This window comes from Pogoniulus pusillus, chromosome 10 (genome assembly GCF_015220805.1).
Source record: "Pogoniulus pusillus isolate bPogPus1 chromosome 10, bPogPus1.pri, whole genome shotgun sequence".
Classification (NCBI taxonomy): Eukaryota; Metazoa; Chordata; class Aves; order Piciformes; family Lybiidae; genus Pogoniulus; species Pogoniulus pusillus.
Window position 1 is genome coordinate 2,812,108 of NC_087273.1, and position 27,897 is coordinate 2,840,004.

General features: G+C 45.6%; 1 protein-coding gene across 8 annotated transcripts in view; it reads left to right on the forward strand.

Annotated features, from left to right (window-relative positions):
- Positions 1–27,897, forward strand: part of INPP4B (inositol polyphosphate-4-phosphatase type II B) — a 311,591-nt gene that overhangs the window by 91,222 nt on the left and 192,472 nt on the right. For all 8 annotated transcript variants that reach the window (XM_064149509.1, XM_064149507.1, XM_064149508.1 and 5 more), the window contains 3 exons: positions 13,386–13,470; positions 24,020–24,249; positions 26,077–26,121. In XM_064149509.1, coding sequence (XP_064005579.1) covers positions 24,159–24,249; positions 26,077–26,121 — 136 coding nt within the window. In that variant the 5' untranslated portion in view covers positions 13,386–13,470; positions 24,020–24,158. The remainder of the gene's footprint in view (positions 1–13,385; positions 13,471–24,019; positions 24,250–26,076; positions 26,122–27,897) is intronic.

Consider the following 27,897-nt stretch of genomic DNA (forward strand, 5'->3'; position numbering starts at 1 on the left):
TCAGCACTGCTCAGGCCACACCTTGAGTGATGTGTCCAGTTCTGGGCTCCTCAATTCAAGAGAGATGTTGAGGTACTGGAAGGTGTCCAGAGAAGGGCAACAAAGCTGGGGGGGGCCCTGGAGCACAGCCCTGTGAGGAGAGGCTGAGGGAGCTGGGAGTGTGCAGCCTGCAGCAGAGGAGGCTCAGGGCAGAGCTCATTGCTGTCTGCAACTACCTGAAGGGAGGCTGTAGCCAGGTGGGGTTGGGCTCTTCTGCCAGGCAAGCAGCAGCAGAATAAGAGGACAGAGTCTGAAGTTGTGGCAGGGGAGGTCTAGGCTGGATGTTAGGAGGAAGCTGTTGTCAGAGAGAGTGATTGGAATTGCAACGGGCTGCCCAGGGAGGTGGTGGAGTTGCCAACCCTGGCTGGGGCACTTAGTGCCATGGTCTGGTTGACTGGCCAGGGCTGGGTGCTAGGTTGGAATGGATGAGCTTGGAGGTCTCTTCCAACCTGGTTGATTTTATGATATTTTGGTCCTTACTGAATTTCTGTGCAAAGGAAATGTCTCCTACAGGGTGGGCATTGGCTTTTAAAGCCTTTTCTTCCTGCTGCTACCTATTTGCCCAACATAAAGCAGCAATAATGGGAACAAGAAACTTACCCTGGAAGGTGTGAATGTTTGTCAGCACACTGTATTCAAACATTGTGTGGTTAAGTTCTAACTGATCTGAAAACCAGAGTGAGCTGTGTGTGTTTATCTCACATGTGAGAATATTTCCCCCCTCCTATGAAACAGAGTGTTTGGAGATTTGTGTTTAATGAGGCCAAAACTGGGTCAAAATTAACACCTAGAATGGAGGGAGCCTAAAGGAATTTGTACCCAGTGATGCAGAAGCAGTGATCTCAATAAGACAGAACTTCATTTTACTTGCCAAGTCATATCATGTTTAGCACAGACTGGAAATACCAAATGGGACTTTTTACTCCTCACATTTTTGGCATAGTTGGTCTCTGATAATTGCTTAACAGCAGCAAGTTTTATCATGCACCCTTGATTCAGGTGTGTTTATTCCTGACAGATTTTATTTGTATATAGAACCTACAGAAGATCACAACACACAAGTTCCTCTCATTTTTTTTTTCCTTGACACCTTCTTGTACTGCTAAGTGTAATAATTTCCCAGTATTACTCTGTCTTTTTATGGCCTTGGCAAACAAGCAAAGCCATTTCAGTTGCTGCAGAGATGATCATTTCAGTAACTTAAACCTTTGTGTTTTGAGCACTTTGTTCCAGTTTATGTACTGAAGAAAAATTATTTCACAGTGCAATTACTCTGTAAAGCAGGCATTTTGTTTCACCTGGCAGAAGGAAAACATTGCAATATATCTGTGCATTAAGTGACTGAGAGCAATTGAGACATGGAGCAAACTTGGGCCTGTGCCTCTTCTTCTGTTGCTGGTTGCCTTCTGCCAGGCAAGCAGCACCAGAAGAAGGGGACACAGTCTCAAGTTGTGGCAGGGGAGGTCTAGGCTGGATGTTAGGAGGAGGTTGTTGTCAGAGAGAGTGATTGGCATTGGAATGGGCTGCCCAGGGAGGTGGTGGAGTCACTGTCCCTGGAGGTGTTCAAGACTGCATGGGGCACCTTGTGCCATTGTCTAGTTGCTTGGCTAGGGCTGGGTGCTGGGTTAGACTGGGTGAGCTTGGAGGTCTCTTCCAACCTGGTTGATTCTATGATTCTATGAATTACATTAAAGTGTGTGCCTTATGTAGGGCAGCGTGGCTTCAACTAAGGCTGAAATTGTGGTGTACCCAAAGAGTTACTGAGTGACCTCTCAACGTTTAAACAGTGCTTGGCATTGCTCTCGGGAGGGTTTATCAGTGATGACATAGGTGAAGAGCCAAAGGAGCAGCTGGAAGGAGCTCAGCACAGCTGCCTGCAGTTGCCTGGGTGTGACTGCCTGCCTTCAGTTGTGGTGCCGAGTTCTGTCTCTGTACTGGAAATACAGGAAGCTTAAATGGATATGTTGTTTAAACTGGTGTGCTGCTAGCAATTGTATGTGCTATTGTTATCTATGACATCTCCTGCTGCATTCAGATTTAAGCTGATATAAGGAAGAAAATCTTGACAGTGAGGGTGTTGAAACACTGGCCCAGGCTGCCCATAGATGTGGTAGATGCCCTGTCTCTGGGAACGTTCCAGATCAGGTTAGATGGGGCTTTGAGCCACCTCATCTAAGATTTTAAGATGTCCCTGCTGACTGCAAGTAAGCTGGACTAGATGACCTTTAAAGATCCCTTTTAACCTAAAGGTCCCTTCCATTCTATGATTACATGTCCAAAACGTGCCTGTGTATGTGGCTGTTTTTCCCTTGGGCTTATCCATGAGCTTCTATCAGCTCATCTCTGAGTGCTGCAGCACCACTGCTGCTTGGGAGTGCTCTGTGCAGAGCAAGGGCTGTGCATTTCATGGCTGGTGGGGTTTGGCAGAGTGGCTCTGCAGTCTGTACTTGTGGAGGCAGGGTCTTCCTCTAGGTTTTGTTGCATGCTTCAGCACTGCTCTGTGAAGCTGCTGTGGCTTCTGCAGTTACACTTGTAATTTATGTTTTGGTTGCCTGTCAGGAGAGATTCTTCTGCTATTTTCAAGGAGTCTGTGACCTGCATTATTGGTCAGTTTAAAACAAGCAGCTCAGAGGCTGCTTCCAGCCTTTGCTTTTACTTGCATAGGATGTTTTCACATCCAATGTAAAAGGTGGGTGCAAGTGTGTTTTCATTATGAGCTTCTAACAGCAATCACATTGCAGAATATCTACTTTCAGTTTTTCTTCTCAACTTCACAAATAAGTTTGATGCCTTCAAAAATGATGAGATGGTAAGGTTTATATTGTGTTAAACAGTTCACATCAAGGCCCAGTGGAACAAGTGATTACTTATCATAGAATCAACCAGATTGGAAGAGACCTCCCAAGCTCATCCATTCCAACCTAGCACCCAGCTCTGGCCAATCAACCAGATCATGGCACTAAGTGCCTCAGCCAGGCTAGGCTCGAGGTGAGGAGAAAGTTCTTCATTGAGAGAGTCATTGGCTACTGGAATGGGCTGCCTGGGGAGGTGGTGGAGTCGCCGTCCCTGGGGCAGTTCAAGGCAAGGTTGGACGTGGCACTTGGTGCCATGGTCTGGCCTTGAGCTCTGTGGTAAAGGGTTGGACTTGATGATCTGTGAGGTCTCTTCCAACCTTGGTGATACTGTGATACCTCTAGGGACGAAGACTCCACCACCTCCCTGGGCAGCCCATTCCAATGCCAATCACTCTCTCTGACAACAACTTCCTCCTAACAGCCAGCCTAGACCTCCCCTGACACAACTTCAGACTCTGTCCCCTTCTTCTGTTGCTGCTTGCCTGGCAGCAGAGCCCAACCCCACCTGGCTACAACCTCCCTTCAGACAGATGCAGACAGCAATGAGCTCTGCCCTGAGCCTCCTCTGCTGCAGGCTGCACACCCCCAGCTCCCTCAGCCTCTCCTCACAGGGCTCTGCTCCAGGCCCCTCACCAGCTTTGGCGCCCTCCTGTGGACACCTTCCAGCACTGCAACATCTCTCTGCAATTGAGCAGCCCAGAACTGGACACAGCACTCAAGGGGTGGCCTGAGCAGTGCTGAGCACAGGGGCAGAAGAACCTCCCTTGTCCTGCTGCCCACACTGCTCCTGAGCCAGCCCAGGATGCCATTGGCTCTGCTGCCCACCTGGGCACTGCTGCCTCATCTTCAGCTACCCTCTACCAGCACCTCCAGGTCCCTTTCTGCCTGGCTGCTCTCAGCCACTCTGTCCCCAGCCTGCATCCATCTGTGCTTAATAAAGGGAGCCTGAATTAAATATCATGTCACATAGTGTGGGATTTAGCATAGTGACTCCACCATCTCCTTGAGCAGCCTGTTCAATGCTTGACCACTCTTTCAGTGAAGATATTTTTCATAATATCCAATCTAATCTGCCCTTGGTGTAACTCGAGGCCATTTTCTATCACTAATTACTTGGGAAAAGAGAGCCATAAATGCCTGAGAGACTTCTTGTGCTTTATGAACCCCTTTCTGTTACTCTCCAGCTCTCAGTGTGAAGGGAAAAGAAAACAACAAGTCCCCTTCCATGTTTCTGTCTACTATGGTGTGCTTGCTGGGAAAACTACTTTAGTGATAATTATGGTATAATTTCAGTCTACTCCCTCTCTAATACAGTATGCTCTTTGGAGGATGAAAATGCAAATAGGAAATTAAATTGAGCAAGGCAGCCAGACCTTGGATCTAGCTTTTATATCTTCATAACCTGCTATGGGGCTGCATTAACACTGCTTCATGTTAGTGATCTGTCATGGTAGAAGTGCTTGTGTAAAATCTGTTAGGCTTTTCTGGAAACCTTTAGCTAAAGTGGGAGACATAATCAGTCAGTGTGAGAATGGATGGGTGGAGAATCCTCTTGTGCAATGAGGCTGTCAACATCATTGGCATTCTGGGCACAGCTTAGCCCTTTGCCATTGTCTGTGATAGAGTTCAACCATTTTAATGTCTAAAGACATGATGGATGGTAGTGTCTGAAGAGAAGTAAACTGTGTGAAACTCTTTGCAGGGTGCTGCATTGTGATAGAATTTAATTGAGAAAGAGAGAAAAACTCATCAACAAAATAAGACCCCAAACAATTAAACATTTTGTTTTAGACTTTCTCTTTAACACCAACACAAAAGCAAATGAATGCCTGAATAATAGTTAACTAGAACAAAGATAATGTGTAGAGTGTAATTCTAGGTAATACATAGCATCACTCAGGGTTGGAAGGGACCACGGGGATCAGCCAGTTCCAACCCCCCTGCCATGCCCAGGGACATCCTACCCTAGAGCAGGCTGCCCACAGCCTCAGCCAGCCTGGCCTGAAACACCTCCAGGGATGGGGCCTCAACTACCTCTCTGGGCAACCCATTCCAGCCTCTCATCATTCTCATGCTGAAGAACTTTCTCCTCACATCCAGACTGAATGTCCCCACCTCCAGCTTTGCTCCATTCCCCCCAGTCTTGTCACTCCCTGACAGCCTAAAAAGTCCCTCCCCAGCTTTGTTGTAGGCCCTCTTCAGGTCCTACTGGAAGGCCACAAGAAGGTCACCTGGAAGCCTCCTCTTCTGCAGCCTGCACAGCCCCAACTCTTTCAGTCTGTGCTCACAGCAGAGCTGCTGCAGCCCTCTGAGCATCCTCCTGGCCCTGCTCTGGACACACTCCAGCATCTCCACATCCCTCTTGTCCTAGGGGCTCCAGAGCTGGATGCAGTACTCCAGGTGGGGTCTGAGCAGAGCAGAGGGGGAGAATCACCTCCCTGGCCCTGCTGGCCACACTTCTGCTGCTGCAGCCCAGGCTCTGCTTGGCTTTGTGGGCTGCAAGTGCACACTGCTGGCTCCTGTTGAGCTTCTCCTCCAGCAGCACCCCCAAGTCCTTCTCCTCAGGGCTGCTCTCCAGCCACTCCCTGCCCAGCCTGCATTTGTGCTTGGCATTGCCCCGGCCCGGATGCAGGACCTTGCCCTTGGTCTTGTTGAACCTCATGAGGTTGGCTTGTGCCCACCTCTGCAGCCTGTCACCAAAAACAGATTCAAGAAGCTTCAAATTGGCAGAAGAAACATAGTATTTTGGGGTTAATTTGTTTGGGGTAATTTATAGAATCACAGAATTGTAGAATCAAGCAGGTTGGAAGAGAGCTCCAAGCTCAGCCAGTCCAACCTAGCACCCAGCCCTGGCCAATCAACCAGACCATGGCACTCAGTGTCCCATCCAGGCTTTCTTGAACATCTCCAAGGACAGTGATTCCACCACCTCCCTGGGCAGCCCATTCCAATGGCAAATCTCTTATTATTAAGGCAGAGCCAGGAAGTACTAAGTTAAGGTTTTAAGTGTTATGTATGGAAGGCAGTTATTGGTTGTGAGAGCCCAACCAAAAGAAGGAAGTCTGTTGCACTGTATTAGCACTGCAGAGTTTATTTACTTAGGATTTTTTTTAGTCCTGGAAAGTGAGAAATGCCTTAGTGGGAAAGGTTCTTGTCTTCTGTAGCTGTACTTCATCTCTTCTGCTGTGCTTTGACTCTGACAAACCACATGAACTTTGAGCCTGAAGTAATTTTGTCCTCTCCCAAAAGAAAAAACAAGTGTACATTTTTTTGTACACTTCTTTTCTTGGAAAAGAAAATAAGGAATAGACATTTAAGATCATAGAATCAATCAGGTTGGAAGAGACCTCTCAGATATGTATGTTGTCTACAAAGCATGTATGGTTGCAGTGGTTTTCCTGGTTCTTAGTGGTAAAAGAGCATAGAAGAGTTGGCCTGGAAAGGTTAGATTTAGTGTTGTGTCTGGAAACTTAGGGATAAGATATTGCTGCTTAATATTCCCAGCCACTTGTCTGGATTAAACTCTAGCTGTGTTTAAGAAAGTGCTCAGTGTGTGTCAGTTGAGAAGCAGCAAAAGAGCTTAAACATAAGCTGTGGTTCTCATCTTTCATATATTGCACTGGATAAGATGTTCTTGAAAGCTGATTCTCTTTTGCTGGAGGACTTCTTGCTTGTGTGAGAAACTTATCTCAAGAGATGCTCTGTGCTAAAGAATTAGCAAGGACTGATTGTTCCTATCCCTGGCAATAGTGAGGGAGATTAGGTGGAATGAGCCTAATTTTATTCTTTTCATGTATTTTTTTTCTCTCTCAGAAATCACTGCAGCTCTATTGGACCCTTAGAACAGAGTAATTATGGCTACAAGCTGAAAATACCTCAAGTCTTAAATTTGGTTTCTCCTCTTTGCCTTATTGATATTTTTAGTGAAATGGAACAAAGCCCTTCATTGTCTCTGGAAATGACACTTAGAGGCAGATATTTAAGTAATCATCTGTGTCATTTAGTTCTTCATCATGGGATTCTTCACTTAAGGTACATATTTAGTAGTGATGAATTCAGATTGTGAAGAGCAAATAAGTAAGCAGGTAAAATGCTCTCTTTTTTGTCCCATTTTAGACATCGTTTCACATGTACCAGCTTGAGGGTCTTTTTTCCTTAAGTTCTCAGACTGGTGTGGTTAGGAGGAAGTTGTTGTCAGAGAGAGTGATTGGCATTGGAATGGGCTGCCCAGGGAGGTGGTGGAGTCTCTGTGCCTGGAGGTGTTGAAGCGAAGCATGGATGAGGCACTTAGTGCCATGGTCTGGTTGCTTGGCCAGGGCTGGGTTCTAGGTTGGGCTGGATGAACTTGGAAGTCTCTTCTAACCTGGTTGGTTCTATGATGCAGGTGGCCTTGGAACAAGATGTTGTGGGCTGTGGAGGTTTCTATGGAAAGAGGCCTCCAGAGCTAATTTGCTTAGTGGGCAAAGAGCTGGTGGGTGCAGAATTCCCCAAGGGCAAGAATTGAGCAAAGTTCTGTAAGGGTTCCCATCAAGGGACCAAATACCCATATCTTATATTGAGCATTTCAAAATTCCTCACTCTGAGTAGAGTTCCAGGAAAGATTTATCAGGCTACAGTTGGAGATTATGTTGCTTTGGTCCCCTGAGAATGCAGACAGGAGAGCTCTCGCTTCTGGGCCATGCTTGGTGGGGATTTAGTGTCGTTTGAGCAAGAGAACTGAAAATGAGTAAGCAGCAGTGTTTACGTTTACAATAATGTGTTGTGCCTGCCACATTATTTTATTGGGCTGTTTGCAAACTCATAACGTCCTGAATTGTGGCTGGGATGGACAAGACAAATCAAAATGGGATTGTTAATTGTGTATATTCCCTTTTAGATACTCAGCTGGTGAGCTCTCCTCAGCCCTCATCAGATGTGATTACAACCAAATGTGATTACAGCATCTCAGTATGATCAACGTACATCTTCTGTAGCACTTTGAAAAGTCACTGTTAGCTGCTTTGACATTTACTTTAGTAGTGATGTGATGGACATATTGGGTACTGAAATCAATGCTGTAAAGTACTTTCCCAGGGTTTCTATGCAACTGAGTGTAAATGTTGTACTAATTCTTTAATGTGCTGCTCTTTTATTGCACCCCAGACTGTGGGTTGCCCTTTATGCTATGTCATTTTGATCAATATCCTGGGGAATATCTAATACTTCATTCAGCGTTTAAGGCACAGCAGTTAGTGAGGTGGAATATGAAGCAGTAAGTGGCTTTTAAGGGTGATGAAATGCCAAAGCAGTGATGGGGTTGTTAAATGAGGGGAACTGTTTGTAAAAGTTATTTTTGGGCAAACATTTCCCCATTTTGCTCTAGATGGAGAGCAGTAAGTGGAAGCATGAGAAATAACTAACTTTATGCTGAGAATGCTTCACTTCACTGTGAAGTGTCTCTGCTTTGCATGTGGAATGCTGTGAAAGTCTTGTCTGGAAGGCTTTGGCAGCATGGCAAAGGAGGGATCCCATTAAACCCCCCCAAAGGTCAGTTGTGTGAGGCTGTGTTAGCACTGCACACGCATCTATTTGCAGGTGGATACTTCAGGTGCAGTTTGTGGACAGAATTCCTCCTGTCTGCACACAATTCTAAGCCGTGCATAGGCTGGAAACAGCTTCTTGAAGTGGGTTTACTGATTATTTTAATTTCTGTGAGGGAAATAGTGTTGCCTGTTGCTTGTTGATGAGATACTGTGACTGAAATAGCTCTTTAAAACTTTCCATTGCACATTAGAAATGTTTGAGATCAACACTAAAACTCTGACACCCAGGGATTGTTCTTTCTGTCATGGAAGGCTAAGAGCCTATTAGATGTTCTGGCTTGCCCCATCCTTCTGCTGATGGGGGAAGCAAGGACAGGAGAAAAACAAAGGCTTGAGGCATTGTGTCTCCTCCCAAAGTGATAAACAGGTACCCACAGGTGTTTAGGTACTTATGAGTGTCTTGCCCAAATAAGTGGTTTGCTAAACAGGTACCCACAGGTGTTTAGGTATTTATGAGTGTCTTGCCCAAATAAGGGTGAGCAAGCCCTGGGCTCACCCCACATGGCCAGGATTGCAAATGCCATTCTGATTGGTGAATCTCTGTGGCCAAAGGAGCCTTTGCACTTGGGCAAATAATCTAAATTGAGCTAAGTTGCAAGCAAGGAGGAAGTTGTTGTCAGAGAGAGTGATTGGCATTGGAATGGGCTGCCCAGGGAGGTGCTGGAGTCACTGTCCATGGAGGTGTTGAAGCAAAGCCTGGCTGGGGCACTTAGTGCCATGGTCTGGTTGACTGGCTAGGGCCTGGTGCTAGGTTGGACTGGCTGAGCTTGGAGGTCTCTTCCAACCTGCTTGATTCTATGATCATAGATGCACCCTGTGCTCTGTGGGCCTTTGTGTGGGTGCAACAACTCTCGTGTGGTTTATGCTTCGAAAGTGTTAATCTTCTGAGTGCTCTTCTTCTGTCACAGTCATCTGAAGTATCATTTTCATGTAAGGCATCCAAGATTTCAAAATGTTCCCTGCTTGTTTTCTTTTACCTGGCAGCTTTTTTTTTTAAATAAAAGCTATACAGTTTGAACAAAATCAGAAGAAAGTTGAGAGTTAACTGAGTGAGGGTAAAATCTGTCGTTATTTTCCTAATTAGTGGGGGGAAAACAGCCTTGTGAATGAGTCTTTCCCTGACTCCATATGGTGGAGGTCAAAGAGAACAGGTGCTTGGGGTTTTTCTGCTGAGCCTTTTCCTAAAAAGCCATGCTGACTTGCAGGTTTTTCTTTGTCCTCTCAGTCTGTGTTAACATTTACACTGTGATTCTTTTCTGGTTTTCTTCTTCTTTGTGCTTGACTGAGGAAGGTTCCCCCTCCCCCTCCTCCCACCTTCTCTGTCAACTACTGTTAAGAATGTTCAGTAAAAGTGACCTTTAAACAGACTGATGGAGATGGGTGTATTGGTTCTACTTTAAGCTTCCTAGGGACTCAAAATACAGCTAATGGAACCAATACAATAATAAGATGCCTTCCTCTCTCCCTCCCTTTGGAAAGAAAGGAATTAGACATAGAGAGGAAAAGGGGTAAAATCCCCATCTATTTAAAGTACCTTCCTTAGAATTGATTTCTGTGGGCTCCTTACTCCTGTCTTCCTTCTGTGCATGTTACTCTGGACAATGATAGTGCTGGTCTACCTGTGGTGATGTCAGAACACGACCAAGAGCAGTAAGTAGAGGCTATGGAGCATATTAGACAAAATGACCCAGCTGAGAAGTCAGAAACCTTTGACCACAGATAACTTAGTTACAGTCTGAAATCAAAACATCAGGGTGCAAATCTAAACAGAAGGCGACACAGAACTGGAGCCTTGCACCAAAATATAACTTGTGAAAAACTTAATTATATGCACTTCAGATAAGAATTAGTTAACTTCTTCAGGTAGGAATGGTAACAGGAGGTTCTTTCACCTGCAGAAAGATGAATTTTCATGGTTCAGTTGAGCTCGTCCGTAACAAACTGGATGTAGGGTGCGAATGAAGTGAATGTTTGGGTGCTACTGTCATTGGTATTACTAACAATGCACTTGGAAACTGAAAAAGGAAATTACTGTTGGTTAGCTACTCACACTTGTCCAAGCTCATAGTCTGTGAGAAGCACTTGTCTGTTCTGCAGGACTCGTCCAATGACGTAAGGCAACATTTTCCAGCGTGAACGGGAATTAGCGGCATTATACTGTCAGCTTGAAGTTGGTATCTGTGCTTGATGGATTAACCACAGTGGGTAGGGCATTTTCAGAAGATGATGATTAGAGTACCTTTCAGTGAGCTGACAGTTTGTAAAGGTTGTTGCAATGAACTAGCAGGTTACAGCCTGTCTGGAACAATCAGACTGCCAGGAAGTACATTTTCCCTCATCACACAGCTTAGGTCGGAGGCTTTGCGTTGCTTAAAAGATATGGCAGAAGAAGGTAGAATATTAAAGGAGACTTCAGGTTGTTGAATACTGCTTGCTAACATTTAAAGGGGAGGTTTTAATTCTGCAAATTATATGCTTGTGTATGCCAGGCAGTCATTTCTTAATACCTTAAAATTAGAGCAGTGTATTTTGCTCTGTTTGGTAATGAGCATATTGCTGTAGAACTACCCTGAAAATAACTTGAAGAGTATTAGCTTTTTGCTTTGTGAATGAAATTATCCTGACAAATTGTGTAGCCTCTTTCTTTCTGGTTCATATATGTATAAAAGCTGTGCTTTAATTGCAGAGTGATGAACCTTATCTGTGCTAACACTGAAATAGCAAATGTAGGTGGTTGTGTGCAGAGTGTAGTCAAAAGCACAGCCTGAGCACATGCAGCCATTATTGAGCTGGTATCTGACTAGCTCATTTGTCAGGTCTGCTGAAGCTGTGAAAACTCAGGATTGTGGGCAAGTTGCACAGCTTTTGCCATTTTTAATGCTGTTAGGACTTTGTTTCTGTTGATACCAGACCTGGTTAGGTTAATACTAGGCTGTATAACACCTTTGTAATGCTGCCAATGCGTTGCAGAGCTTGGACATGCCAAGAGGTAGCAGCCATATCATCACACCTCTTCACTGTCATCCAGCTGTCCTTCTGGACAGTTAGCTTGCAGTGGGAGGCTGAGCACACAGTCATTTTCTGAGCCAGGTTTTGCACAGTCAAGGTGTAGGTGCATGGTAGAACTAGGGAAGAGTTTCCAATGAGGAGGCAGCACTTCACTTTGCTTTCCACCCTTCCACATTAGGCACTTAGCCTGTATGTCACTAAAAGCAGCTTTGTAGGTGCCCAAATACTTGGTCTCTCATGTTCCCAGTCACCAACTTCTCCTCTAAAACTTCTTGTGAAAGCATTAGATATTTCTCCTAGTAAGTGGTTGTTCCAGTGAGTTCTCTCGGGACCAGGGAATGCTCTCACATGCAGGTACCCTCTGCTGGGTACAGTTTCGATACTTGAGCACAGCTTAAACACTAAACCATAATGAGAAAGGTGTACTGGAAACCACAGTGCTTATGGCTCACATGCTACAGCCATAAAGGGAAGGGTGTGTGGGAGAAACTACATTGCTGAATAAGATGTGACAAGCAATCCCAAGCAGCTCTACTGCTGGAAGGGCAGGCTACACTCACCTTATCCCACTGGCCTGCAAAGCTCCTGAGATGCACAGATAGCAGAGCTGCTCAGCTGCTGTCTCAAAAGGTCCCCACCGTGGACCAGCACCTGTTAGGCTGGTGAGCCTGGTGCTGCTCACAGCTCAGCCACCTATGTTCTCAGTTTAGAGGTGTTCAGAACTCTGTGATGTGTGGCCAATACATCCCAGAAGGCTGAACTAAGGAGAACCAAGCTCCTCTCTTAGTTCACAACTTGTTACAACTTTCTCTACAGCCCATGTGCATTGTTGCCCCTTAGTGAGGGGAGCCTTCATTATCCTCGGCTCCCTCTGCAGATGGTTGTCCCCTGCGGAGCCTTTCAAGGTCAGTGCTGGCTCCACATGCTGTTTAGCCAACACCACATTCTGGCCTCTGATTACAGGGATGGTACTTGCAGGCTCTGTTTTCCTTAGACTTGTCACTTAAGAGCTCACAGACCCTGCTCTTATCTCTGGTAACCTGGCAACTACTGGCCTTTGCCCTAAGTCTGATTTCCCTCTGACAGTGGGGGGCAGTGACTTGGTACTTTGAGGAAGAGTCTGTGTCTCTTCATGTGATTTGAATTGCATAGCTAGAGATAGCATTCAAAGTTTCAAGTGACCATCTAGAAATTTCTGGAGCGAAGCTGGAGGTGAGTAGGTTCAGGCTGGATGCGAGGAGGAAGTTGTTGAGCATGAGAGTGGTGAGAGCCTGGAATGGGCTGCCCAGGGAGGTGGTTGAGGCCCCATGGCTGGAGGTGTTTAAGGCCAGGCTGGATGGGGCTCTGGCCAGCCTGATCTAGGGTAGGGTGTCCCTGGCCATGGCAGGGGGGTTGGAACTGGCTGATCCTTGTGGTCCCTTCCAACTCTGACTGGTTCTATGAAATCCCTTTGAAATAAGCATTGCAGAGAAATGCCTGCTGCGAGACTGTGTGTGGTTTTGCTGACTGGAAAGTAGCCTAACCTCTGAGTAGACTCCAACATTTGGTTCAGCTTTATTAGTTGGAAGTTGGAGTGAGCTGGGCTTCCCTGCATTGCCTAGGAATCAAGTGACACCTCAACTTCTAAATACATACAATATGAAAACACCTAACCACCAAGTTTCTTTTCTTTTAGTTTCCTGCATGATCTCTTCTAACTGTTTATTCCCATAATAGCTCATTAAGCTGAAGTGGGATGGCTCAGATAGGTAATTAAAGAATGCCTGTATCCATCTGCCTGGTGATTATTGTGTGTTGTTGTCTTTATATCCACATGTTGCATTGGCTGTGAACAGCCAAGCAGAAGGACTTCTCAGTCAGGTTCCAAATGCTAATGTTTTGTCATCTTTATGTCTTACAGAGTTCTGAAGCCTCCAAAGTGGTAATCCTGGAACGATGCTGGGTTGTGGAGTTCAGGAGTAAAGCAGATGTTTCAATAGTTCTCAGTAAGTAAGACACAGCTCAATATGTTCAGTGTAAATCTTTTCTTTTTTTGTCAACAACAATTTGCAACAAAAAAACCTACCTAAGCACAGAAACTTTGCTGAAACTTAACTAAAATATGCCCTGTTGTCTGTTGGATGCTTTAATGTTGCTTGTCTCTGAGTTTATGCTTAAGAAGAAAATCCTAAAAGTTATAGTTGTACTTCTTGTAAAAATCAAGTTGAAGTCATGTGTCATCATCTTCCTCTGACAGTAAATAGAAGTTTGAGGTTGGAATGGTGTTCCAGTGAGTTCTTTGGGACCAGGAAATGCTCTCACACATGGATACCCCCCTCTGGGTACAGTTTCAATACTCTCAGTATAGCTTCAACATTAAAACCATCATGAGAAAGGTCTAGACACAATACCTGTGGCTCACCTGCTTCAGCCATAGGGAGAAACTACAGTGCTAAGACATGACAATCCCAAGGAGCTTCTATTGATCATTGAATGGGCAGACTATACTCACCCTATCCCCCACCCAGTAGAGCTCCTGAGTTGCTTAGATAGCACAGCTGGTTGGTTGCCATCTCAGAAGGTATCATGGTGGTAGGATTGGTGCCACTCCAACTCACCTACCCACATCACCCTTTTCTGTGTGGTATTTTGGGGAGTAGCTGCAATCCTGCATCATTAAGAGTGGAATGAAGTCTCATGTCTTGTGCCTGATGATGAGGCGCTGTACTGAAAAGGGCTTCTGTCTGGGCCTGGAAGCATCCTTTTGCCTGACTAACAGATGAATGATTACCACTGACTCTTAAACAGAGTCTTCTGTTGAGTTGAATTGATTGAAGTCATCAGCTTTATGAGGTGGCAGTGTGACAGTTTGAGTATGAATGCAGTTGTGTCACTTCTCTTTTGGTGCTTTTTACAATGCTTGAGCATAATGCTGCTGCTGCTGCCTAACTGAACTGAAGCAAGAGTACAGTTGTAATTGCTGGCAGAATTCTGTCAGCTAACTTTGAAGCTTGCAAACAGGGTAGGTTCTGTGGCAGTGAGACTCACACATTTTAAGTCCAAAAGCTGAAGATGCAGACAACGATGAATACTGAGCACTCAGGCTGCCTGTGGAGGAGACTTGTGAATATGTGTGGAGGGAGAAATACACTTGAACAGTGAGGAACAGAAGTTGCTAGTCAAGAGACAGACTTTTCAAAGCTGAGTTTCTGAAGGTCAGTAGTGTGGTTAGAGACAAGGGTGGCTTTGTGACCAGCCTCTAAAAACATATTCAAGGAGAAAAAGAAGAAACAGTACAGAAAACTCCAGGCATGGAGAGCCAACAAATGATGATGAATGCCTGGGGTGTGACTGAAAGAATGCAATGGAAGATAGAAGAGGAGACAGACAGGTAGAGGAGAAATGCATTTCAAACTTGGCAGTTTTCCTGTGCTGGAGAACAAGGACAACAGCCTGACTGATGTTTTGCTGGATGGGGGAAAGAAAATAGGAAGGCCAGACTATAATAGGGTATTAGAACAAAACTGAGGACAAATTAAGATGATCTACTGTGTACTGGGAGAGGATAAAATACCATAAGAAGTGAAATAATAACCCAGGTACTGTAGGAGAGAACAAAACTCAGAAGACAAAATGAGGGAGGAAAGCAATACTCACTAACTAAGAAGAGAGGTCATGTCAGTGGGGGCTTCAATCATGAAAAACTGGCTGTATTGTCACAGGAATATATCCACTGGCCATTAAGAGGCAAAAAATAGCTCTAAAATATGTAACTGGGACTTGAAAAAATGCAGGTAGAAGCAGGAGAGGAGGATGTACCTGCTCACAATGTCAAACTCTTTATGGAGCAGATGGCAGATTGCTGTGCCAGAACACAGCAGAAGCTCCAAGGAAGGAGGCAGAGTTAATCTGAGAGATTTAACTTCTGGTGTGGCTGTGAAGGGACATTTCCTTCATCTTGTAGGTTGCAAGATGAAGAAAATCATCTGGAAGCTAAATTTGGAAACATGAGGATGGAGTTTGGAGTGAGCTTTTGGCTGTTGCCATCTTTGAGTGAGGGGCTGAATCTCAGGAGACATGAGGAAGAGCGAGAAATGGAGACTAACTGGGATATCTAAGAGAGACCACAGCAAAGGATGCTGGAGTAAAATGGAGGGGGAAATAAGCACATTTTCAAGCAACATGTAGTGAAATTGTGGAGCTGATCATAGACTTGGGGTGGTGTGGGAGCTGAACCATAAGGGGTGTAGAGAAGAGATCAGGCAATTGCAGAAGGTAATCATAGAATGGTTTAGGTCGGAAGGGACCTCAAAGCTCAGCCAGTTCCAACCCCCCTCCATAGGCAGGGACACCTCCCACTAGAACAGGTCACTCAAGGCCTCATCTAACCTGGTCCTGAACACCTCCCTGGGTAACCTGTTCCAACACCTCACCACCCTCACTGCAAAGAACCCTTTCCTCACATCTAGTTTAAACCTCCCCTCTGCTAGTTTAAACCCATTCCTCCTCATCCTGTCATTACAAGACCTTCTCATAGTCCCTCTACAGCCTTCCTGTAGGCCTCCTTCAGATACTGAAAGGCTACTATAAGGTGTACTTGAAGTCTTCTCCAGGCTGAAGCATTCCTGCCAGTGTTTCAAGTATTGTGCTCCCAAAGCCACCTAGGTCAGAAGGTTTCTAAGTGGACCATGAAAGAGAACTGAAGGACTTGTTACATGAACTGTTACTGTGCATGTTGCTGGTTGCTTGGGTCCTCATGTGCAGTTCTGGAGCCCCCAAGAAGGACATGGAACTGTTGGAAGGAGTCCAGCAAAGTCCACAAAGATGCTCAGAGGGCTGCAGCAGCTCTGCTGTGAGGACAGGCTACAAGAGTTGGGGCTCTGCAGCCTGGAGAAGAGAAGGCTTTGAGGAGACCTTGGAAGTGACTTTCCAGTATCTGAAGGGGGCTACAGGAAGGCTGGGGAGGGACTACTGACAAGGTCTTGTCATGGCAGGACAAGTGGTAATGGATTTAACCTGGCAGAGGGGAGAGGGCAGCTCACCAAACGCAGGGCACAGCTCAGCCCAGATGCGGCACCTCAGGAAAGGTGTATTTCAGAAAGGGTAAAACATTGTCCAGCAGTGGGAAAAAGTGTCAGAATCAGCCCTGCAAGCTCCCAAGTGAGAGCAGCAGGTGGTGAGGAGGAGGTCCTTCAGGCATCCAAGCAGACCTTTCCTTACAGCTCCTGAAGACATCCCAGTTGAGCAGGTATTGCTCTGCATACTGCAGTGTTTCTGTTGAGTGATCTTGAGATGCCATTGTGGTATTGCAATAAATATATGTGTTGTGTGCCTTGCTTCTAGCATGGGTGTGGCATTTATTTCATGAAAGAGGAGAAGCCATGTGGCATCCTGGGCTGGCCCAGGAAGAGTGTGGCCAGCAGGACAAGGGAGGTTATTCTGCCCCTGTGCTTAGCACTGCTCAGGTCACATCTTGAGTGCTGTGTCCAGTTCTGGGCTGCTCAATTCAAGAGAGATGTTGCAGTGCTGGAAGGTGTCCACAGGAGGGCAACAAAGCTGGTGAGGGGCCTGGAGCACAGCCCTGTGAAGAGAGGCTGAGGGAGCTGGGGGTGTGCAGCCTGCAGAAGAGGAGGCTCAGGGCAGAGCTCATTGCTGTCCACAACTACCTGAAGGGAGGCTGTAGCCAGGTGGGGTTGGGCTCTTCTGCCAGGCAAGCAGCAACAGAAGGAGACACAGTGTGAAGCTGTGCCAGGGCAGGTCTAGGCTGGCTGTTAGGGGGAAATTGTTGTCAGAGAGAGTGATTGGCATTGGAATGGGCTGCCCAGGGAGGTGGTGGAGTTGCTGTGCCTGAAGGTGTTGAAGCCAAGCCTGGCTGGGGCACTTAGTGCCATGGTCTGGTTGACTGTCTAGGGCTGGGTGCTAGGTTGGACTGGATGAGCTTGGAGCTCTCTTCCAACCTGATTATGATTATCTGATTTTATGGTTCTATGATCCTATGTATGAAAGCCTGCAGGTAATTAAAGAAGCCAAACATTGTACTGCAGTAGTCAATCTGGGTTATCTCACTACATTAATTTCAAACACCTCAGGCTCTCTGTAAGCTTCTGTGGTGACTTCAGTGGAGATTTGTAATGGTAACTTCAGTTTATTCCAGCATTGCAAAATAATAATAATAATTTAAAAGACCAACCCAACCAAGGCTGAAGATAAAGGTTTTAATTAAATGCTGTATCTTTCATTGCAAATGTAGCTTTCGAAGGAAGGTTAACACAGCATCATGAGTAACCATGGGATGATTTCATCACTGCTCATTTCAACATGAAATGCATCAGTGCATAGGACTCAGATAGCTTTGTGAATTAAAAGCCTCTGATGTCTGTATTAGAACTATCCTGTGGATATAATTTAGGTATCAAAGCTTCCATTCTACTTTTGTTACAGCATATGGTGCTTAGCTGTGGTGGGGCTTTATGTTTTTGAGTGGCAGGGGCTTGTTGATATTCTCAACCATTTTCCACTGCTGAGGTAGCAAATGAGAATTACTTTTTGCTAGTGTGTGTGAAGAGAGAGACAACCTTTGACCTTGCTGAACTCTCTCACTTTGAATATTTGCATAGGAGGTAAAAAAAGAGTGATCCTTTAGAAAAAGAGAGCAGTCAGCCTCAACATAGAAGCACAGAATCTTTTCAGTTGGGTAGTTCAAAACTGCATTAAACACAAGCTATTTTGGTAGCTGGTTGCTTGTTGCAGACCAGTGTTTAATGGCAAATGTGAAGAGCATGTCTGACATGCTTAGATTTGTCCTTGTACTAATCTAAGTGGTGTAGTAGTGGTGCTCCTGCTTCTAAGCACTCCTCTAGATTCCAGGAAACAAATGAGATCTCTTAGGAAAAGCTGAGGAGAAAGCTTTGTAAAGTGTTGGTTTAGATAGTGATTTCAAATGGATCTGTGCAGATTTACAGTGGGAACAAGCACTGCCAGGTAACCCTAGGTGATGTTGACATCCCAGCCTCTGATCTCAGCACCTTCCCCTTACTGTTTATGCAAGCCGTCAAAGGCTCTCTGCTGGGGTTTGTAGCTGTGCAGAGCTTCAGCTCAAGAAGAGATAAAGGTACAACTATAAATTTTGCTTTGGATTTGCATGTTTTGTGAAGGAAAGCACTGTGCTCAATGTGACCGTGTCATCCCTGAGCTTATGCCACTCAACTCCAAACCCCTATGGGCACATCCAACACCAAGGTGAAAATTAATCCTCTACTATTGCAGGTTGCCAAGTAGATAGAACACTTCCTTAATGTTGTATGTTCCTAAGTCATAGAATCAGCCAGGTTAGAAGAGGCCTCCAAGCTCATCCAGTCATAACAACTACTGATTCCACACAGAGGCAATTCATAATTGAACAGAAAACTGCATTTCAGCTTCTTACTCATAGAATCAGCCAGGCTGGAAGTGACCTCCAAGCTCATCCAGTCCAACCTAGCACCCAGCCCTAGCCAATCAACCAGACCATGGCACTAAGTGCTCCAGCCAGGTTTTTTTTCAACACCTCCAGGGACAACAACTCCACCAGCTCCCTCCTGGAGGAGATGTTCAGGGTTGCCATCAAGGACAAGCAAGAAGGCTTTGAGTGAGAGCTCTCCTGTTGAAGCACGATGTGCCTATCAGTTCAGTGCCATATTTCAACCTCCTGTTGTGGCAAATACTTTTCCCCTTGTCCCATCTAAGTTTCAATTTTGACAGCAGCAGTGAGGATTTGAAGTCTTTTTGGTTTGGTTTAGTCAAGGCCTTGTCAGTGTGAACCCAATGATTGGACTCAATGATCTGGAAGGTCTTTTCCAATGTAAGAAATTCTGTGTGGTTTCCATACCACAGCAGCACTGTGCCCTGAGGAGAAAAAAATGTTTTTTTCTGTTCCAATTGGGTGTTTAGCCTGGAGAAGAGGAGGCTCAGGACAGACCTCATTGCTGTCTACAAGAACTTGAGGGGAGGTTATTGCCAGGTGGGGTTGGTCTCTTCTGCCAGGCAACCAGCAACAGAATGAGGCGACACAGTCTCAAGTTGGGCTTGGGTGATAGGTTGTACTGGATGATCTTGGATGTCTCTTCCAACCCTGTTAATTCTATGATGATTCTGATTTCATTCGAAGTTGTGCCAGAGGAGGTCTAGGCTGGAGGTTAAGAGGAATTTCTTCTGAGAGAGAGTGATTGGCATTGGAATGGGCTGCCCAGGGAGGTGGTGGAGTTGTCGTCCCTGGAGGCGTTCAAGAGGAGACTGGCTGGGGCACTTAGTGCCATGGTCTGGTTGATTGGCTAGGGCTGGGGAATAGATTGGACTGGATGAGTTTGAGGTCTCTTCCAACCTGGTTGATTCTACAATTCTTCAAGCAAGACCTGCATCAAAACAGGCTGAGAAGTACTGAACTTACCAACTGTTGCACCTGCAGAAGCAGACTTTCTGCTGGATGAATATTTCCCAGGTATTTCCATCTGCCTTTCAGAATGTAGCTTAGCTGTCAGGTACTCCAGAGATCTAAATATAGCAGACTCTAGTGTTTTGAAATGCTAGTTTAGAATGAATTTCCAGATCTCAAAACTGGCACCTGTTAGATCAGAATGCAGTGAATTATGCTCACTCCAACTGCATTGCACTCTCCATCCCTGCTCCCGTGCGCATTAAGGGTGATTCAGTTTGCCTTTTGTGCTTGCCAGGCTGACTTCCACAGCTAAGAGGGAAATATAAATAGCATGATTTCAACTGCAAAATGTTTATTTCCTCCCAAAGCAGATGTTTTTAATCTAGCTAGTGGTAGAGTATTTCCAGACAAGGTCACTGTGTCTAGTTACATTTAAAAACAAGAAGCAAAAGGAAGACAATACCTTGAGAGGTTTGTGTTTGGCTGGACACTGGTTTGTCTGACAGTCCTTCCTTAGCTGAGGTGTCTTCAGTATCCAACCTGATTGTATTCAAATTGTTTGTGCCTAAAACAGTTGAATAGTATAAGCAGATGTCTTTCAGGCCTGTGAAGATTTATTTTTGTTAGTAGAATGACTGCTGTTATTTTGTTTTATTTCTCTTTTTCCACTTTGGAACTACCAAAATACACCAAGAACTTCTACGTGTCTGATTATTGGCAAATGGTAATGGTCATAGAATCAGGTTGGAAGAGACCTCCAAGCTTCTCCAGTCCGACCTAGCACCCAGCCCTGGCCAAGCAACCAGACCATGGCACTAAGTGCCCCAGCCAGACTTTGCTTCAACATCTCCAGGCACAGCAACTCCACCACCTCCCTGGGCAGCCCATTCCAATGCCAATCACTCTCTCTGACAACAACTTCCTCCTAACATCCAGCCTAGACCTGCCCTGCCACAACTTCAGACTCTGTCCCCTTCTTCTGCTGCTGCTTGCCTGGCAGAAGAGCTCAACCCCACCTGGCTACAGCCTCCCTTCATGTAGCTGTAGATAGCAATGAGGTCTGCCCTGAGCCTCCTCTGCTGCAGGCTGCACACCCCCAGCTCCTTCAGCCTCTCCTCACAGGGCTGTGCTCCAGGCCCCTCACCAGCTTCGTTGCCCTTCTCTGGTGGACACCTTCCTCAACATCTCCCTTGAATTGAGGGACCCAGAACTGGACACAGCACTCAAGGGGTGGCCTGAGCAGTGCTGAGCACAGGGGCAGAAGAACCTCCCTTGTCCTGCTGGCCACACTCTTCCTCATCCAGGTCAGGATGCCATTGGCTCTGCTGCCCACCTGAGCACTGCTGCCTCATCTTCAGCTAGGATTATCATCTACGTTTTAATCAGACCTATGTTCTTGGAGGGATTTTCAGTTTCTGAAAGGCAAGAGTAAAAATAGAGAATCCAGCCTGAAGCAGAGAGCCACAACTTAGAATGGGAGCAACAAACACAAAGCAAGAACAAGTAATCAGACTCTAAGGAGGCCTAATTAAAATCATCCCTGAGTTTTAGCTTGTGAAACTTTGCAGTGGTGTTCATAATTGTATTAATTGCTTTCCTGCCATCTCATTAGAGGCAAAGCAGAGCACCTACAGCCTGGCCAGAGCTTTGTATTTCTCTCACTGATGTAGGCAATAGGTAGCTTTGGATGTGTGCTTGCAGCATGTAGTGATGCAGTAGTGAGGTCTCACCACCCATGGAGATGGACTCCACACAGTGAGCACAGTCTGAGGAAGATGCCTTTTGAGTTAAAATAGTGGTTGGGCTAAAATTCAGTCCCAGTCAGCACTGGAGCAGCTCTCAATGCTTACTGGTGTCATACAGTACTCAAGGTATGGCCTGAGCAGTGCTGAGTACAGGGGCAGAATAACCTCTCTTGTCCTGCTGTCTACACTCTTCCTGAGCCAGCCCAGGATGCCATTGGCTCTGCTGGCCACCTGGGCACACTGCTGCCACATGTTCAGCTACTCTCTCCCAGCACCCCCAGGGCCCTCTCTGCCTGGCTGCTCTCAGCCACTCTGTCCCCAGCCTGTAGTGCTGCTCGGGGTTGTTGTGACCAAAGTGACCCTGCCCTTGGCCTTGTTCAGTTTCATCCCATTGCTCTCTGCCCACCCATTCAGCCTGGCAAAGTCCCTCTACAAGGCTTTGCTACCCTCTAGCAGTTTGAGTTTGGTTAACATGTTCAGGTTTGGTCACTCAAGTGCCTGTCTGGTGTGTAAAGAAGGGTCTGATCAACCTCTGCAGCTCCCTCATCTTCTGAGAACTGTTGCCTGGTGAACACACCACCTTGTTTTCTGGCTGAGCCAGGGCTCAGAACAAGAGTTTGAGCTCTTGTTACGTTGTCTGCGAAGCCACAGAGACATTCCCTCATTTTTTTGCTCTTTCCAGTCTTTCCTCTTGAATTTTATAGTCCAACTGGAATGTGAAATCTTATCCAGCATTCTTAGCAGCAGCTGCAGCCACACATTTAGCTTTCTTTAGGTCCACCCCCAGACAGAAAACATGTCCCACCTCTAGAAGGATTTGTGGCAGCACAGTTTTAGGAGGCTTTCCCAATTGGAGGTTTGCATCTTTTGTTCTCCCTGTAACAATAAACCCAAAGCTAATTGTAAGTGGCAGATGCTCGGTTTATGAAGTGCAGATGGGTTTAGAATAACACCATGGGTTAGAGCCCAAGGTTAGATACATAAGGTAGTAAAAGGGAATTCAAGTTCACTTTGTAGTGAAAAATCTTAGCTGTTGCCTCAATTTGTGAAGAATGAAAACACTGAAGTGGTCTCTCTCACCCAGTAATATGATCTAGGGCTTATTTAGGTCAAAATGATTTTGATGTCCAACCAAATACTTCAGTCCTCATTAATACTACAGCGCAGGTTTAGAGAGTTTTATGTTTCTAAATGAGTTGGTAACTTCTTTTAAAGGAGCATTGATTTTTCTTTCTTCCCTAGTTTATTCTTCTCAGCGAGTGTCACACTAAATGTCACATCAAATTTGTGACTCTCTGAAGCCATCAATGCCAAGAATTTTAAATGCCTATAAGGTGTGGGTTTTTTTTTCCCCTTCTTGTGCTGTTCTTTGCCAAATGAGTGACCCTTGCTACTTACCTGGATTCCTTCAGAGATTCAGCTTCCTCCCCCCCTACAGTTTCTTTCCTTTCTTCTTAGGAGATGTTACCATGAAACAATGAGGCTTCAGGCAGAGTAGCAAATGACTTGCAGATACTAATGAGGTCAGAAGCTCTCACATACAACCTGTTGAGCCTTCCCAGAGGAGCTACGTCATGCTAAATTATCTGCATGTGTTGGTGAGCAGTATTCTGGCAAGGATGAATGAGAGGCTGAGCATAAAGAAGAGCTCTAATAGAAGAAATGACAGACATGTTCATTCTGCAGAATGCCACTGTCTGGCAGAGCCATGTCTGCTGCCATTCCTAAATCAAGTTCTTTGTTTAGCCTGGAGAAGAGGAGGCTCAGGGCAGAGCTCATTGCTCTCTACAACTACCTGAAGGGAGGCTGTAGCCAGGTGAGGGTTGGGCTCTTCTGCCAGGCAAGCAGCAACAGAAAACAAGGGGACACAGCCTCAAGTTGTGCCAGGGGCTGTCTAGGCTGGATGTTAGGAGGAAGTTGTTGGCAGAGAGAGTGATTGGCATTGGAATGGGCTGCCCAGGGTGGTGGTGGAGTTGCTGTCCCTGGAGGTGTTGAAGCAAAGCCTGGCTGGGGCACTTAGTGCCATGGTCTGGTTGATTGGCTAGGCCTGGGTGCTAGGTTGGGCTGGCTGAGCTTGGAGGTCTCTTCCAACCTGGTTGATTCTATAACTCTTGTTGATGGTAGCAGCTTGGATATTCTACCTGCTAGGCTGCAGAATCTGTGCCAAAAAAACCCCCAACAACCTAAAATGATTTTCCATTTCTCTTGGATTCTACTTCCTAGCTCAGCATTATGCTTGAGAGACTTGGTGCTGTGCTGAGTATGAGAGAGCTCTGTGACCACGAAAAGAAATGTGTGTGTGTGTGGTGGGTTTAATAGTGTGTGATGTGAGTATTTCCATGGTATTCTTTTTGAAGCTAAGTTCCTAAACTCTGTGTTGGTGTTTCCTGAGTGCAGAGTTCGGGAGCGGAGAAGCAGATCCTTACCTTGAAGCTGCATTACCTTGAAGCCAGGCTGCCAATCTTGGGCTGTGGCACTGGCAGAGGCACACTCAGGAGGTCTGTGGAATAAAATTCAGCAGCTCCAAAGGCTGATCATGGAAATCAAAGAGGAGAGAGCATCTGATGAAGCACGTCAGTTTCTTCCTTCATCCCAAGCAGACAGTCTGGGAGAGCCACAGTTTACAAGTAAGTGCTTATGTACTCCTTGATGTGGTACAGTAAGAATGGCCTGCTCTCTGCAGCACTGCAGGCAGTGTCTCAAATGGGGAACCTCATGATGTTGACCTCCTTGCTTGACAACATGCAGTGGTAGAGGAAGTTAACCTAGGAAAATCGTCCTAGGGCCACAAGGATGCTCAGATGGCTGCAGCAGCTCTGCTGTGAGGACAGGCTACAAGAGTTAGGGCTCTTCAGCCTGGAGAAGACTTTGAAGAGACCTTGGAGTGGCCTTCCAATATCTGAAGGGAATCTACAGGAAGGCAAGGTCTTGTAATGCCAGGACAAGGGGTAATGGGTTTAAACTGGCAGAGAGGAGATTCAAACTAGATGTTAGGAAAGGGTTCTTTCTAGTGAGGGTGGTGAGACACTGGCACAGGTTGCCCAGGGAGGTTGTGGATCACAGAATCTAACCTCATCTAACCTGGCCTTCAACACCTCCAGGGAGGTTGTGGATCACAGAATCACAGAATGTGGAGGTGTTGAAGGCCAGGTTGGATGAGGCCTTGAGCAACCTGGTCTAGTCTCTGCCTGTAGCAACGGGTTGGAACTGGGTGACCCGTGAGGTCCCTTCCAACCTAAACCATTCTATGATCTTATCTTTTCAATATTGTTACCTGATTAATACACATAACCTTCAGGGGAACAAATGTGGTTATTGTGCTTCTGACTTTTCCTCTCTAATCTGTTTTCTTCATAATGCTTAGTTTTGTTTTAGCTAGAAATACTTCTTTTCTCCTTTGTGTCCTATATGAACATATGGGCTGCTGTTTAAAATAGAGCCTGCTAACTTCAAGCAATGTATAAAACCTGTAGTGATGCTGTAATCAGTATCTTAGTGATGTAGAAGCACCCTTGGGATTTGAAGACATGTAGCCATATGTTGAGTCATAGTTGGTCCACTGAAGTTTGGACACTGGGGTACTGTATTTGTTACCCAGTTACTTAAAGTCTGTATCCAGCAGATTGTGAAAGGTGTTGCAGACCAATATGCTGACTCTGCTACTGGCAGAATTAAACTCAGAAGTTTGTTCTGCCTCCACTAAAATAATACACTGAGTAAAAAAACTCTTCTACAAAAGTGGTCTTTTTGTTCAGACATTGAATGCATTGTGATGGTTTGAGTGATACCTGCCTCCCCCCCACTTAAGAAAATCACCCAGACTAGACTCAGCTGAGCTGGAAATTAGAGTGAAGCTTTATATTCACAGCTTAGCACAATACACAAGCAGAGAGTTACAATATCTACAGCTATAGACAGAGATATACAAGTTAAAAAGGTAATACAGAAACTCAGCAGCCCTCCCAGAAACCACAGCCCCCAAGAGGGGCTCCCAACCACCCTTCCACCTCCTTCCCACCCTTCTACCTTATCCCAGACTTTGCCTTACATACAAGGTGACTTTGGAGTGGGGTTAGGAAATAGAGGGATTAGTTACACAGACAGCAGGTTAGGGAGAGGAAGGAGGCAGCCAGAGCCAGAGAGAGAGCAGCTGTGATACTTATATTTGTGTTCTTGTTTTTATCCATCTCAGCAAGCCTGAGAGTGCAGCAGACATCACCATTGTTTCCTTTTCAAAGCCTATCATCTAATTCTTCTCACCAAAATATCCCAGCTAGGCTCAAACTAGCACATTCATGGAAAGGGTTTGCACAGTAAGTCTGAAACAAAACTACTACTGCAGTGGCAAGTCCTTAGAGGTATGAATTATGCATGTGAAAGTTTTACTATGTGTTAAAGTGCTGAACATGGAAATCAAGTTCTTTCTGATATTTGCTTTTTCTTTCTCTTAAAAGGTATTCAAAGACTTGCAAATGAGCCAAAGCTGGAGTTCAGTCTGGGTAAGACACAGTTTTGACATCTTGGAATTGCAATGGCTTGTGTGTGGAAAGAGCTTATATAGGTATTTATAGTGTTATACAATAGACCCTCTTACCACCCTCCTGTTGGTGCATCCCCTCCAGGTACTTTCTGTAATGGAAATCTTATGACTTTGTCCTGCTACACAGTCTCATTAAATAGTGCACAACCCCAAGAAAACATCAAGTAATAGAAAGAATGAAAATTTCCTTGAGGGTATGTGGTGGTTTGGGAGTTACCTGCACCCCCACTCTAATGAAATCACCCAGACTGCATTCAGCCAGCTGGAAGCTAAGGCATGAAGCTTTATATTCACAGCTTAGCATGAGATACAAGCAGATAGTTGCAACATATATACAGATATATATTTACAATATATATTATACAATATATTACAATTATACAATAAATAAAAAACATATACAGAAATATACAAGGTAAAAGTAATACAGAAACACAACAGCCCTCTCAGATACCACAGTCCCCAGGAGAGGCTCCCAACCACCCTTCCACCTCCTTTCCACCCCTCTACCTTATCCCAGACTTTGCCTCACCTGCAAGGTGAGTTTGGAGGATCATCCAGGGAGGTTAAAAAACAGAAGGATTAGTTAACACAGAAAGCAGGTAAGAGAGAAAAGTACAGGCACCAGCTGCACTTAGAGAACAACTCTGTTATCTATGTTTGTGTCCTTGTTTTTATGCATCTCAGCAAGCCTATGAGTGAAGCACACAACACCATTGTTTCCTTTTCACAGCCTATCATCTAATTTTCTCACTGAAATATCCCAGCTAGGCTCAAACCAGCACAGGGTAAATGCTTTTTCATTCTAGCCAATAGTGGGCTGATAGGAGAGTTGTCTACCTGTAAATGCAGAAGCTTTTTCTCTTCACTGTCTCTTTTTTCCCCAGAGTAATGTTGTGAAGGGCATCCCTTGGAAAATGTTTTGAAGCAGATTTAGCTCTGCATACTGAACCTGAATGGTACATCAATGCTGCTCAAAGACCATGACTAAATGGTTTTTCCAATTCTGAAATATAATCTGGAGCTTTTCAGCAGCAGCTGTTCCTAGAAGAATGATTAGCAGAGATACTGGTTTTATCCATGCTGTAAACTTGGAGTCAGAGTTCTGATCCTAGCAGACCTCTCCCATCTAATTCAGTGACCCTTTTGCTTCATCATGTTACCAGCTGGGGAATAACTCATCCTTTGTCGTGTTGGTCAAATAAAAAAGAAAGAAGAAACCATCACACTTTTGAGCAAATTTAAAAAGTGAAGTCAGCAGCAGCCCAGGAATCAGTTTCTGCTGAGGGGTGAGAAGAAGCTGGTGGGGGGCCTGGAGCAGAGCCCTGTGAGGAGAGGCTGAGGGAGCTGGGGGGGTGCAGCCTGCAGCAGAGGAGGCTCAGGGCAGAGCTCATTGCTGTCTAGAACTGCCTGCAGGGAGGCTGTAGCCAGGTGGGGTTAGGCTCTTCTGCCAGGCAAGCAGCAACAGAAGAAGGGGACACAGCCTCCAGTTGTGCCAGAGGAGGTCTAGGCTGGATGTTAGGAGGAAGTTGTTGTCAGAGAGAGTGATTGGCATTGGAATGGGCTGCCCAGGGAGGTGGAATCACTGTCCTTGGAGATGTTGAAGCAAAGCCTGGCTGGGGCACTTAGTGCCATGGTCTGGTTGATTGTCTAGGGCTGGTTGCTAGGTTGGACTGGCTGAGCTTGGAGGTCTCTTCCAACCTGCTTGATTCCATTTCTATTCTATTTACATTGT